Source organism: Dermacentor andersoni, chromosome 1 (assembly GCF_023375885.2).
Source record: "Dermacentor andersoni chromosome 1, qqDerAnde1_hic_scaffold, whole genome shotgun sequence".
In the NCBI taxonomy this organism is placed as follows: Eukaryota; Metazoa; Arthropoda; class Arachnida; order Ixodida; family Ixodidae; genus Dermacentor; species Dermacentor andersoni.
This window is the reverse complement of record NC_092814.1, coordinates 215378749-215391248: the sequence shown is the minus strand read 5'-3', so window position 1 is coordinate 215391248 and position 12500 is coordinate 215378749. Positions and strand designations below refer to the sequence as shown.

The 12500-nt window shown below is 46.7% G+C and overlaps 1 protein-coding gene and 1 pseudogene across 1 annotated transcript in view; both read right to left on the bottom strand.

The window, feature by feature from the left end:
* The window catches only part of LOC126547907 (neuromedin-K receptor-like), a 239472-nt gene extending 229103 nt beyond the window's left edge, over nucleotides 1–10369 (bottom strand). Inside the window, exons 1-2 of the mRNA XM_055063356.2 lie at nucleotides 9203–10369; nucleotides 183–599 (exon numbers count right to left, since the gene is read on the bottom strand). Of these exons, the coding sequence (XP_054919331.2) occupies nucleotides 183–599; nucleotides 9203–9631 (846 nt within the window). The 5' untranslated portion in view covers nucleotides 9632–10369. The remainder of the gene's footprint in view (nucleotides 1–182; nucleotides 600–9202) is intronic.
* LOC126548651 (U2 spliceosomal RNA) lies at nucleotides 5641–5819 on the bottom strand (annotated as a pseudogene).
* Nucleotides 10370–12500: the final 2131 nt, after the last annotated feature.

Below are 12500 nucleotides of genomic sequence, written 5' to 3'. Positions count from 1 at the left end.
CCGAAACGAGCTGGAGCTACGACCCCAAACGGAAGAGGAGCTCTAGCCTCGTTCATTATCTCACGGCTTCATTTCCACGAGGCGTGAATATAAGGCGGCGCTTGACGGTGCAGACGAACGTGCTTGTGCCCGTGTGTGCCGTGGTCGTCATCTCGCGTCTGTGCAGAAGAGAAAGTGCTCACCTTCTTCTTGTTCCTGACGACGATGGCGTCTCGCACGGACTCCGGGTTTCCGGGGATGGTCGAGTCCTTGAGCAGGCGGCGAATGCGCTCGTACACGTAGCAGATGACCAGCAAGGGCGCGAAGTACTGCGAGCAGACAAGCGCGTTGTTGTAGACGCGCCAGGCGCTGGGAGGCAGCGCCACGTTGTGGCAGAAGGGGCGCGTTCGCTCGCCCGTTCGTTCGTCCTGGACCAGGGTGACACGCAACGCGAAGGCGTACGGCGCCGCCGCCATGGCTGATGCCACCCAGATGACGCCGATGAGGACGCGTGCCGTCAGGCGGGAATTGAGGCGCGCCTTCAGCGGTATCGTGATAGCCCGATACCGGTCCACGGCGATCGCCGTCAGCGTAAAGATGGACACGTTCACCGACAGCACCTGCAGCGTAAGTGATGAAGGCAAGCTGATGGGTGCCAACTAGTCAAAGGAGTTGATCAGAAGTCGCAATGGCGAAACTACGGGAGCAGAATTGTGCCCGCTTATCTTCGCTCGCGCTCCCCAGTGGGCGACTGTACTCACAGATAGCTTTCGTGAGGTTCATCCAAGCCTAGTTGGCACTGCATAATACCTTTGCAGTACGCGAACGCTCGCGAGAGCCCTTCCACCCCTGCTTCTGTGCACGCCCACTGGAAAGCGTTATAAGACGGAACGTTCCCCTTACTCTCACTGTACCTAGTGCGATAGAGTGGGCCGAGTGGAACACAAAAGAGTTTTAAACTAGGGTCCAAGTAAAGCCCGAGCAGACTTTGGGTTCTTAGTTACCATGCCCGTGCCAAGACGTGCCTAGAATATTACAAAGAACGCGTCGTTCCCCACACCTACTTTCGAGAACAAGGGCTTCAGGGAGGACGCGAAAGAAGAGGGCACCTGCGCTTTCTTCTCTCAATCTCGCAGTGACACAATACAGTTTGTTATGCCTATTTCATAAATATTACAGCATGAGGCCGTCTCCATTACCTCTGGAAGCACCTTCACGCCTTTGGCGTCGACTACATAGTCAATTTAGCATAAAGCACATGCACGGAAGGAGCCAATTAAGCCTTCAATTCATCGGCACTTCCACGTGCCATTGCTCTTTGGAATGATATTCCCGACTCTATCGCATCCATCTGTGACCACCAATCATTCCATGACCAGCTGCGGAAGCATCTTTCTAAGGAGTGACGTCTTCACTTGGATCTCTTTAGCTGGTTGGCATTTCCATTCTCGTTGCTATTGCGGTATGCCTTGTTATCTTGAGCATCTTACATCAATGACATTTCTTGCATGACAACTGTTTTTTCTTACGATATGTATTGGTCACATATGACGTATTCATGCTATAATACGATGTTCCTTGCGCCTATGTATATTTTTTTTAGATCATTTGCTCTGTACAATGCTTCCCTTTTAATTCTTGCTTTGCATCTTGCATCGTTATTTGATACTTGTTCCTATACTATTTATGCTGTTTTTTGTCCCCCTTACTCAATGCCCTTCTGGGACCTGTAAGGTATTTTTAATAAATAAATAAATAAACACATTGTGAACAGGATTTGTGTGGAAGCAAGACACACTGGGGCAAGGCAGATAGCCGTTCCAGCCTGCCAAGCTAAACTTTTCTATATCACAAAACCACTAGCCCCCTTTTAACATTGCCATTTCAGAAAAAAAATTGAAAAATTTATTAGCAGTACTGTCAAGCATTATTCAAATGTACTAGTATAGTGAGCTCCTTGACTTGTGGTAATCCACTTTAACGTGACGCCCCCAGGGCGTCTCGAGCAAAGCACTGGCAAACGCCCACCAAACGCACCTTCTGTATCCAGAATCGCGTAGTGCTGTTTGTTAAATTACTGGCACCAAAGTTTCACATCCAAAGCTTGCAAGTTCCTAAGGCGCATGCTGTCGGTCAATCTCGAAGAAACCGCATTACACGAAATAATTAAAAATACTAGTTCCTTTACGCGTAATCATGGGAGAAAATCTTCTTCTATGAACGGCGCTCTATTTACCGCCACTCTTCTGAACATTGACAGCTCTCTATGCAACACACTACGTCATACGCGAAGAATACTGCTACCTCATGTCGAGTAAGGCTTGTAGATCTGCGATTTGTACACACTTCTTTTTTTCTGATATCAGGTAGCCAAAACTCGCACCTTGCTTGGATTCAAGCATGTCCGCAAACGTTGTCGAATATCCTCTCAAGGATGCCTTGCAATTCGAGCTCTACCCCTCCTTCAGAAATAACACGTACGTGTTTGTTTTCTTACAGAGCTTTCCACTGGGGGAGCAGATCAACAGAATACCAAATGGAACCAAGACAGCGCTGCAACCGGACATTGAGCCGGATATTGCTGGAGTGCACACCCCTTCCGTCTCTAAAGATGAAACTGTATTGTTTGACACTCGCGAAAAGTACAGTAGGAGGGCGAAGCCGGGAAGACCAATCTATTTTTTCAATTCTACGTGTCTCCAACAAACGTATTCTATCTTTCTTTCGTTGGCTTTCTACACCAGTCACCATTTGTTTCATGTTCCTGAACTTTCAATGAACAACACCGCTTTATATTGCCGGAGCAAACGATTGTGCTTCCTTTTCTGTATCGTCCTGCGACAAAAATAGTTCTGTTAGAGCAGCCAGTGTGTGTGGAAGAATCGATTCAAGGAAATTTGTCAAGTATATACGTATACTGCTGTGTTAAGGTAACTGCGTAACGCATTTCCTTTTTTTTTTTTCTCCTACTTCGACGGCACTTAAATTGTCGAAATTGAGTTTGCTGTGCCCGTCCATCTTTTCCATTACGTCTGCGTCATTGCGAAGTTTATATTGTTTGTTTGTTTGTTCTTGTTCTTTGTCCTTTTTGTTTGTTTGTTTGTTTGTTTGTTTGTTTGTTTGTTTGTTTGTTTGTTTGTTTGTTTGTTTGTTTGTTTGTTTGTTTGTTTGTTTGTTTGTTTGTTTGTTTGTTTGTTTGTTTGTTTGTTTGTTTGTTTGTTTGTTTGTTTGTTTGTTTGTTTGTTTGTTTGTTTGTCGAATGCCGTCAACTCCCGACTCGGTGTCATTACAAGGAGGGAAGATGAAATGAAAGTAGAATCATCTAAAGAAACAGTGCTCTCTACAAAACAGTCGAAACATTTCTTTTTAAATAAACACCACATTCTTGGCAATACATGTCCACAGCGTGTTCAAAAGCACAGCCATTATCTGAAGCAACGACCGACCTGGGCTAGTGGTTCTCTAATTGAATTGCGTATAGAAAAAATGATAATCCAAATCTGTCACTAGGGGTATCATATGGCTGAAAAACATAATCATAATTTATTAATGGATTCCGTCTTCCTGAGACTTGTAGGTGTTTGAGTTTATCAATTTGAATTTAACCTTTGATTATCTAAAGTAAGGCTTTTATTCGATATTTCAGTCTGCGTATTCCCAACAGATCTAAGCTACGAAACTTCAACTCATTTTTTTACAGAGTCTGTTCTATACCATGCCTGGGACATTAAAACGCGCGGCTAGTCTCTGAATTCCTTTTACTTTCCATTTAAGTGAATTTTACTTATGACCAGGCTACCGAGGCGTATCCTAATACTGGTCTGGCGAATATTCTGTGCGGAATAAACTTGCATGCTCCAATTCTTTCTTAAGGAACGACAATTTATGATAAGAAGTCTTAAATAAGTTAGCTATATGATCATTCAAGGTAAAATTATGTGTTATTCTTGCTCCTAAGTACTTAAATCTGTTTATATTTATCAACAAGTGGTTACCTATGTAATGAGGGAAAGTGTTAGTTGTCTTTCTTTTAGTGATTTGAGTACAGGTTGACTTTGTACAATTAATTCCAATCTGTCATTTCTCCCACCATATGCTTAAATTAGGTAAACATTTATTAATCTCAAGCTGGTCCTCCGTATCAGTAACAGGAGCCAAAATTAGGCAGCCATCAGCAAAGAGGTTTAAGTTGTACGTTAGGTTGGTAGAAATATCATTAATATGTGAAAGGAATAACAATGGGCCCTGTAAGGAGCTTTGAGGAACTTCTGAATATACTTGCAACGTACATGACGTACATCCATCCATTTTCACTACCTGAGTTTGGTGGCGAAAAAGTTGCCAGCATCGTCAGCTCGTCATCGTCATCTTATCCTCGTCACGTCATTCCTCAACCTCAGCATCGACTTGCCCGCCACCGGCCTTCGATATCATGCCGCTGCGGCAATGCGCATTTCGCGGTAGGGCAAGCTCAGGCGCCGCAACTCCCAATTTATACGGGGTTCTTGCGCATCACGCAGACTCGGAGCGGTGGCGTTTGTGCCTGTATTGCTGCTTAGGCTAAATACTGTAGCACACGAGGACGGCGTTGTGGGCCTACAAAAGAGAACTTGCTATTGTCAAGTTGGCGGCGTCCGTCGCAAGAGCCTGCTTCTGAGCCAGTTAGCTCAAAGGAGTCGCTGAATGCTGTTGATTTTTTTTCCCTTTACGAAAAACACACGATTCTAATTTGGACGCTCAGTTCAGTCCACGCATCAAGGACGGCGACCGCATCAGCATGGACACAGACATGTGAAGGTGTAACAAGCTTGCTTTCTGCCACCTGACCTGTAACTACAACGGCACCTCGGACCGGCGCCAGAGTCCTTCTCCTGTCCGCCCGAAATCAAGAAATGAATTCGGTGAATGAACTAGAGCGAAAAGAAGCTCCCACGACAACAAAGATCGCTCCATTTCCCCATCCTTCCCCATACCACTGACACGCGTTACTCAACCTCATAGTGCAAACTTGCTCAGCTTCCGTGTACGCGGAAGTGGTTTTGCGCGAGGCAAGGATGAATGGCGAAACAATCAAATGGAAAGAATCATTACTATGTACAGGCTCTGTATTTCTCACGTATTTCTGTATTTCAACTGGCACTTGGCCAAGGGCCAGTTCTACTCGAAAAATGCGTCGTGCTAACGGTGCCGGCACCGTTAGCACGACGCATTTTTCGAGGGAATGAATTCATTCGTGCTTAAAGAAGCTTCCTGGCAGGTCGTCGGGTACCGAATGAGTGGCACCTTCGCGAAACGTCTTAACTTTGTCGCTCCACAATTTAGTGCGCAGGGACTTGATGTCATTTGCGGGGAGCTTTTTAGCCATGGGTAAATTTGGCTGTAGGTAAATTGCTTACATGCTCTGGTAAGATAACCACTGCGACACTATCAATGAAGCTTGTTCAGTTTAAAGGAGGTATACTCTTAGCGACTGTTGAATGTTTGGAGCAGGTTCCTGATTTGGTCTCTCCGTGCAACTCTTGCACGTTAATTGTAACGCTTCCGCGTTAACTCTCTACAACTCAACGCAGGCTTTGTTTTTTAGCAGCGAAGTTCTATATGGCTAGGTTCTGGAAAAAATTACGCGCGTTTATCGAGCCGTGTAGACCGTGAATTTCTCCCCATACGTGGGCCGATTCCGAAGATAGTGAAATACCGGGCCGACACGCGGAGGAGGTGAAGCAGGCTTTAAGTACTCCGCCAACATGCAAAAATAAGTTTAATGTCTTAGGTACAAATACAACCCGTATCAGATATTAAGCTGATAAGAATAGATACTACACTTTGACCCGCGCGGCCATCTCTACGTTCGCACCGCCCTCTCTTTGTCGGCGTTCCAAGCGCTTGCGTTTCTCCTCTCCTCTCCTTCCGCTCTCTCGTAGTGGCGGTCTCGTAAGCGTGCTGCGCGCAAGGACCGCGAGGAGGAAAGAAATGCGAACCGCCCATGTGGCCCCGATCCCGCAAACTCGGAACGTTTCGCCGGAGCAACGGCCCGGCTTCAGAGGGACTTTGTGGGGAAACAATTTTGTGTGGCCTGTGTTGTGCGTGACCGCGTGTGGTTTTCGAGTGTCCTCACAACCATTACTGCACTGTGGGACGTCGACCAACGCACGGTCGCCTTTTCTACGGTGAAGCAGTGTGTGCCTTCGGAGTGCGGTGAAATGTGTGTCTGTTCTACGTGCCGCGATTCATTCGTAAAAGGTCTCGTGCCGCGTTTTGCAACAATACATGGGTAGGCATAACCCCCGATGGTGCCTCATCGTCTTCCGAGGCTCAACATCGTGGAAGAGCGACTAGTCGCGCCTCGCCTTCCATTTATGTGCATACGGCGTTTGACGCACGGCAATGGACGGTTTGCCATTAAGGGACCCACGTACACAGCTTCGCTGGTCATCCACCTTCACAAAGAGGAATGGCACTGATTTTTTTTTTCATTTAAGGTGTCAAAAAGTTTTGGTTAGCTGCGATGACTCGTTTTTGCGCCAGTTACAGAATACTAAACGTATAAACTTAAATTCATTTAATCCTGAAAGTCCCGTCAAATTTGGGGGAAGAAAATTTGAAGGTGCAAATAAGAAACAGTCAGTATAGGAAGAAACCTTTTGAATGCAGCAAATGTCATTCAACTCGATCCAACTGTTGCCTGATAATAGAATTTGGGAGTTTCACATGTATTTGAATATGGAAGGTTCCAAGGCTAAATGCTATTTAGGGCGAGCTTCAACAGGGTGTTTCACGTAACTTGAGCTAAACTTTAAAAATATGTAAATATGTAAATTGTATTTGTTGCGATGCTTAATAATTATCGTAAGAAAACATATGCTCTAAATAAAAGATATGTTCCATACTGTAGGTAGATATTAACTTTTCCTCTCAGATGCAAATAGATTCATCAAATTCGGTTGCAGGGAATACCGAGCCAAATAATTTCTAATTTTCCCTGTATTTAGATAGGAGATGTTGAGATAAATCTTTCTTCCAAGAAGAGAGCCCAACTTACGTGGTCCCCGTGCCGCACTTTAAGGAGTGATGCGGTGAGTAAAACTGAAAAAAAAAATCGCAGCGAGTCTCTCGGAGTGTGATACAATTTGCGTTTTACGCGAAACGTTTTCACGAAAACCAAAATGAGAAGTTGGTTAAATAAACAACCAGCGTCGTTGAATTATAAAGGCCCTGCGCAAGATGCTCAAAAATATAAAAAAATAAAAAAGAAAGAGGACGGAGACATTGCTCCTTTTTTCTTTCTTTTCTTTCTTTTTCTATTCTTGTGCATCTTGCGCAGCTCGTTTGTGATACAAGTATGAATAAAATGGTCCGCAAGAAGGTATTATTGAATCAGCAATGTTTCGCGAGTGATAGGTCAAAACGGGTGATAGGTCAAAAAGGAGCATTATCCAATTATCCAGCTGGAAGGATCGGCTGAAAAGCGAATTCTGCAAAAAAAAAAAAAAAAAAACGGAACGACACGACTCCTCGGTAGTTCGTGGGAAAACGTGACAGAAGGACAAATTGGAATAAGCAGCGGTATGGAAATGCGGGAATGGGCAACGCGTATATGCAGTACGTGCATCTAAAGGCAAAACTGCACGTCCTCGTCACTGCCTTACAGCACCGTTAACAATCCATTTCATGTGATCCAAGCTATCAAGTTCGGCCTGTTTCTAGCACACAATATAAACGCAGCGGCATGCTTTTAGACTGCATCCTTGCGTTTTGCAAGCACTACAGATGGTGTGCGCGAAACGACATTTCTGTCTCGATTCCTGCAGTCGGAGAGGACAGCTTTGAAAGGCAATCGAATCAGTGCTGTGTTTGCGAAAGCGACACGTTGTATAAGTACACGAGGAGAAAAATGATACGCAAAGTTCAGCAAGCTACCGCGGCGGAAACAAAACAAAAAGAAGTGAGAACGGGAAGGCGAAAAGGATATAGAGGCAGGAGTGAGGTCAGCGCTTGTCTTGCCACTCACGTTTTCCTTTTTGTGTGTGCGTGTGTTTTACGCCGTTGCTGAAGAAGTGCGCGCACCGAACGTAAATATATGTGATGCATATTCAGTGAATACAAGGTATAATTCTTGAATATATGTGTAGTGTCCTTCTTCTGAAGACAAACGCGGCTCGACTGAAAAATACTTGCTGCGACAGGTAAAATTAGTTGCAATGAGCAGAACCTGTTAGCGGGGAAATTTTCGCAGGTGATGACTGAAACGGGAGCGACAGAAAATCATTTAAACGAGAACACCCGCTACACGTGATTATACTTAATTTTGCGATGCAACATTTATGCGTAAACACCCCACAAGCGTGCTATGTCCACAAAAACTAAACGCCCGAAACTGATTCGCACCATACACACACAGACTGGCCAACTCTGAATAGCAAAATATACGTTCTGGTGCCGTTTAATTCGTTCAGGTATTTTGAGACTGCTTCACTTGCAAGCGGAAAACAACAGCTTCGACTGCATTCTTCAATGCGTCAAGCGTGCGGCGTTTTTTTTTTTCGTTTTTTTCAGTTTTGGACGCATTTAAAGTGACCACCATTCGAGGATCAACGTCTCTCAGAAAACGTTCCTTGGCGTTCAAGTTATTCGACGCGAAGCTAGAATTTCCCACTAACGGGTCTGCGGCAGTTTTATATCACTGTGCACATGTATAACAAGGCTTTCACGCAGAGTTCCTTTCCAAATGGCACATTTAGAAGGCGTGAAGAAATATATACCTGACGATAACAATAAACTGGCGCAAGAAGAACATATTTCAGCGAACTACGGGAATGTTCTGCCTCTATCCCGCGAGCTGGACCTCCCTCCTATAGAGACCGAGCACTCTGCACAGGTAGATATAGGCTTTTTGAAATCATTGAGACAATGTCCTATATACAGATTGCTATGTAGAGCATCTACAGCAACATTTTCCAATTCTTGTTAAGAGACCAGTTCACCGTATATAGAAGACATATAACTTCTAAATTGAGGTCACGGGAAGGCTCTGGTATTCAGCGATATCCATCCAGAGCGTTCCCGTAGTTTCAACATGCTACTCGCTCAGGAAGACTCAGCTGCGGCTGCTTGTTTACGCACCCCCATTACAGCTGACCCTCACCTTTTAATTTGTCATCGCATTACGGACAGGGCGCGATATCTTTTTTTCTCTCTCACTCGTTCCCCCGAGAAGGTCGCTGACCTGTACGAAGGGGCAGAACGCGCACATGAAGCGCGGTAGGAGCCACCGCTGGAGCAGCGCAGCCTGGAAGTGGAACGGGATGGAGAAGAGGCCGATGATGATGTCGCTGATGGCCAGGTTGGCGATCAGGTAGTTGGTCTCGGTGCGCATGCGGCGCGATGTGGCCACGATCCAGAGCACGAACGTGTTGCCCACCACTGCCACCAGCGAGATGGCGCCGTAGCAGACGGACAGCAGCACTATCACCTCTACCGGCACCTCGTAGAGCCTGTCCTCGGCCACCGAGGAAGAGGCATCGCCGCCAACCTCCCTGTCAGCCGGATTCGTCGACGGCGAGCCCCAGCTCATGTTGAGGGTCAGGGTCTCGCCCTGCCCGAACGAGTACGGTTCATAGTCCGTCGGGCTGCTCAGCAGCAGCGAAGAAGCCATATGTTTTTTTCTTCTACAGTTTCAAACGCTCGTGGAAACCTTGAAGAAAAAAAAACAGAGGGAAGTCTACACCACCGTTGCCATCGTAGTTTCGCGTCTACTTTTAAGAGTTCAGCAAAAGGACGAAAAGAGCTCGCCAGACCGTCGAAGCCACTGTTCCTCGCACTTGACAGTTCTCGGTGACGTTGTCGACGACGCGTGGAGTCGAAGGCAGTGAGAAGACCGTAAGCTCACGAAACTCGTAGTTCACGCGTATCGCTTTTGTCCAGTTTCACTTTTCCGTTCGCTTCACTGCTGCACCTAGTGCAGCGAACTAGCAGACGAAAGTAAATGAACCGACCACTGTGTTGCTTATGTCGTCGTCGTCGTCGCTTCGTTTGGTTCTTCGTCTTCTTTTGGTCGTCCGTAGTGCGCGCGTCGCTTCATCCCATTTGAAGAGGGGAGACCAAATTCGTAGCGTTTGCGAAATAAAAACGCAGAAAAGAAAATGTCCCAGGCACTCTGCCTGCTGAACTGGAAGCTGCTCGCAGGACTTGACACAGCTTCCGAGAGAGATGGGAAAAAGCGCGCAAACAGGACAGGTGGGCTCGTGCCGGGACGGCGCGCCGCGCGCCTGTTCGGTTGGCCGCCGGTCAATCGAGTCGAGCGCTCCCTTCGCCGTCTGGCGTAGGGGAAGAAGTTCAGGAGGATTCGAAAGAGAGGGATGAGAGAACTCCGCGTCCCCGACGCACGCTTCTCCACCGTCGAGCGCCTTCTGCGACCCGACTCCTGGGAAGTTCGACGGCGGAGGCCCCGGACCCAAACCACGTGACGCACGCGGCGTCGGCGCGCGCGCGCCCACGCACAAGCTGGTGGTGGCGCTTCGCTACGGGCACCTGCTGCCTGTCTTTCTGTTTCTCTCGCGTCGCCGAAGCGTAGCGCCATCGGCGTCAGTCGCGCCGCGAGCGTGCTCGAGCAGCGCAGCCAGAGCTCGGGCCGTCAGCGGCCGCTGAATGGGTGCTTGCGTGCGTGCGCACGATAAGCGCCGCTCATGCATCCCTCGTGACCCCGTCGCGGGTTCAGAGCTTCTTGGGACCGATGAGGAAGATGCCTGGCGCGCGCCTCCCAGCACCTTGGGGACACCATTGTTTATGACACGCTTTGGCTGCGCCGCTCGCGTATGCCGATACCTGACCTCGCCCACTGCTTAGGAAGGTTGAAATTTCGTCAGGGCTCTGTGCGACCCTCGACATGCGACTCCTCGTCGACAGCGCAGCTGGCCGAGGGACGTGCGCGTCTTGAAAATGTTGTTCCTTATGTGTAAACAGGCTCTATACAGCTATATAGCTCTTATCAGCTATCTAGCTCTATAGTTGCTCCCTCATCCTTGCGTTGGTACACAGCAGACCATAAGAAGACCGTGATCAATTTTGTACGATTTTGTTTTAGCGCGGACATGTGGACTTATATTTAGCCCACATTAGCAAACCCTTAGTTTGAAACTGCATTGTTTAGTTGTTGTTGTTTTTTCTTGTAACACAGGAGAAGCGATGTAGTTGTTGACTAAAACTCAGGCTTGTTCTAAAGGGGTTGTATATGTTCAAATGCAAATGGCTATGTCCTCCTTTCCGACGTCGTTGTTCCTCCTGTTTATGCTTTCTACTCACGTCCTAAACAAAGAGGTAGCGAAGCGTCTCTCCACGCTTGAATGGGATCGCTGTTTATTTCTCTACGTCACTGTTCCGCAGCACGCTTCCGTTGGCATGCAGCACCTCATTATGGCACATTGCGGTAGCTCAACCGTACAAGATATAATTGTTTCGATATCTTTGCCAAATGTTTCACAATTCGTACGACCTTATACACAAGCCGCAATATGGACGCCCTGCAAAAGCGAGCGGTCACGGACGCTACAAATATCTCTTAAAATCAAGGTATTTATCTCCACATGACCTGCTCTTAATCAAAGTGCTTACACCGCACACTACCCGCGCAGCTCGCGTATATATTACTGAAAAATTAAAATTACCGGCTAATTGGTCTGCGTATTTTGATTAGACCCAACAAACAATCGGCCCGACTCCTCCTTTTTTGAGTTACTTTCGGCACGCGGGAAACTTATTATACAGCTATAGAATGCAAAAGGAGCATTGCAGTTTTAATTAGTTGGAGTGGGAGGAATTTCGCACACAGCCACGACACCTTGGATAAAAAGTTTGGGTTTCCTGACCACCACAATCATATGAAGCTCGTTGACACGTTGGGCATCTTTATTTGTTTATTTTTCACCTGTTTCTGGCATTATTTGGTTTGGTTGATGTTCAAGGCGTCTGTAAATTCCACTGAGCTATTATTAAAATTTTTTTAAAGAAATTGTTCTATACTTTTGAGTGACCTTACGTCATGCGCTCTGTGCCAAAAAAAAAAAAAACACGTGCTTCACCATCGCAGGGAATGAAAGCAAAGCCTGCGCGGTAAAGCGTGAGGAATTATGTGAAGAGGATTCGCTTCTCTTCCGCCATCACGCTATAGCTTTCATCTCGGCTTCTTACCACGGTATACTCCCTGCGCGCATAGCGCCCACTCCCTACTTTCCTGAAACTGAATGTAGCAGGGTTAATTTTTCTACCGTTTGTCAACGTTATTAAATCTACGAGAACAAGAAGGTACGGATGCGCAATGATAACACATAGAAAGCAGTGCTCGCGAATTTCGCAGCTGTCTGGAGTGCTTGCAACGTTTTTCGCACGTGTTCTTGCACACGCCGTCATTTTATGAAGCCTCTGAGAGCAATCGTGCTTGGGCACAAAACAAAGACAACTGACGAGCATTCTCGATTTGTGCGTGGTAAATAGCAACTGCCTACCTTTTCCTCCAACAGTAAACTATG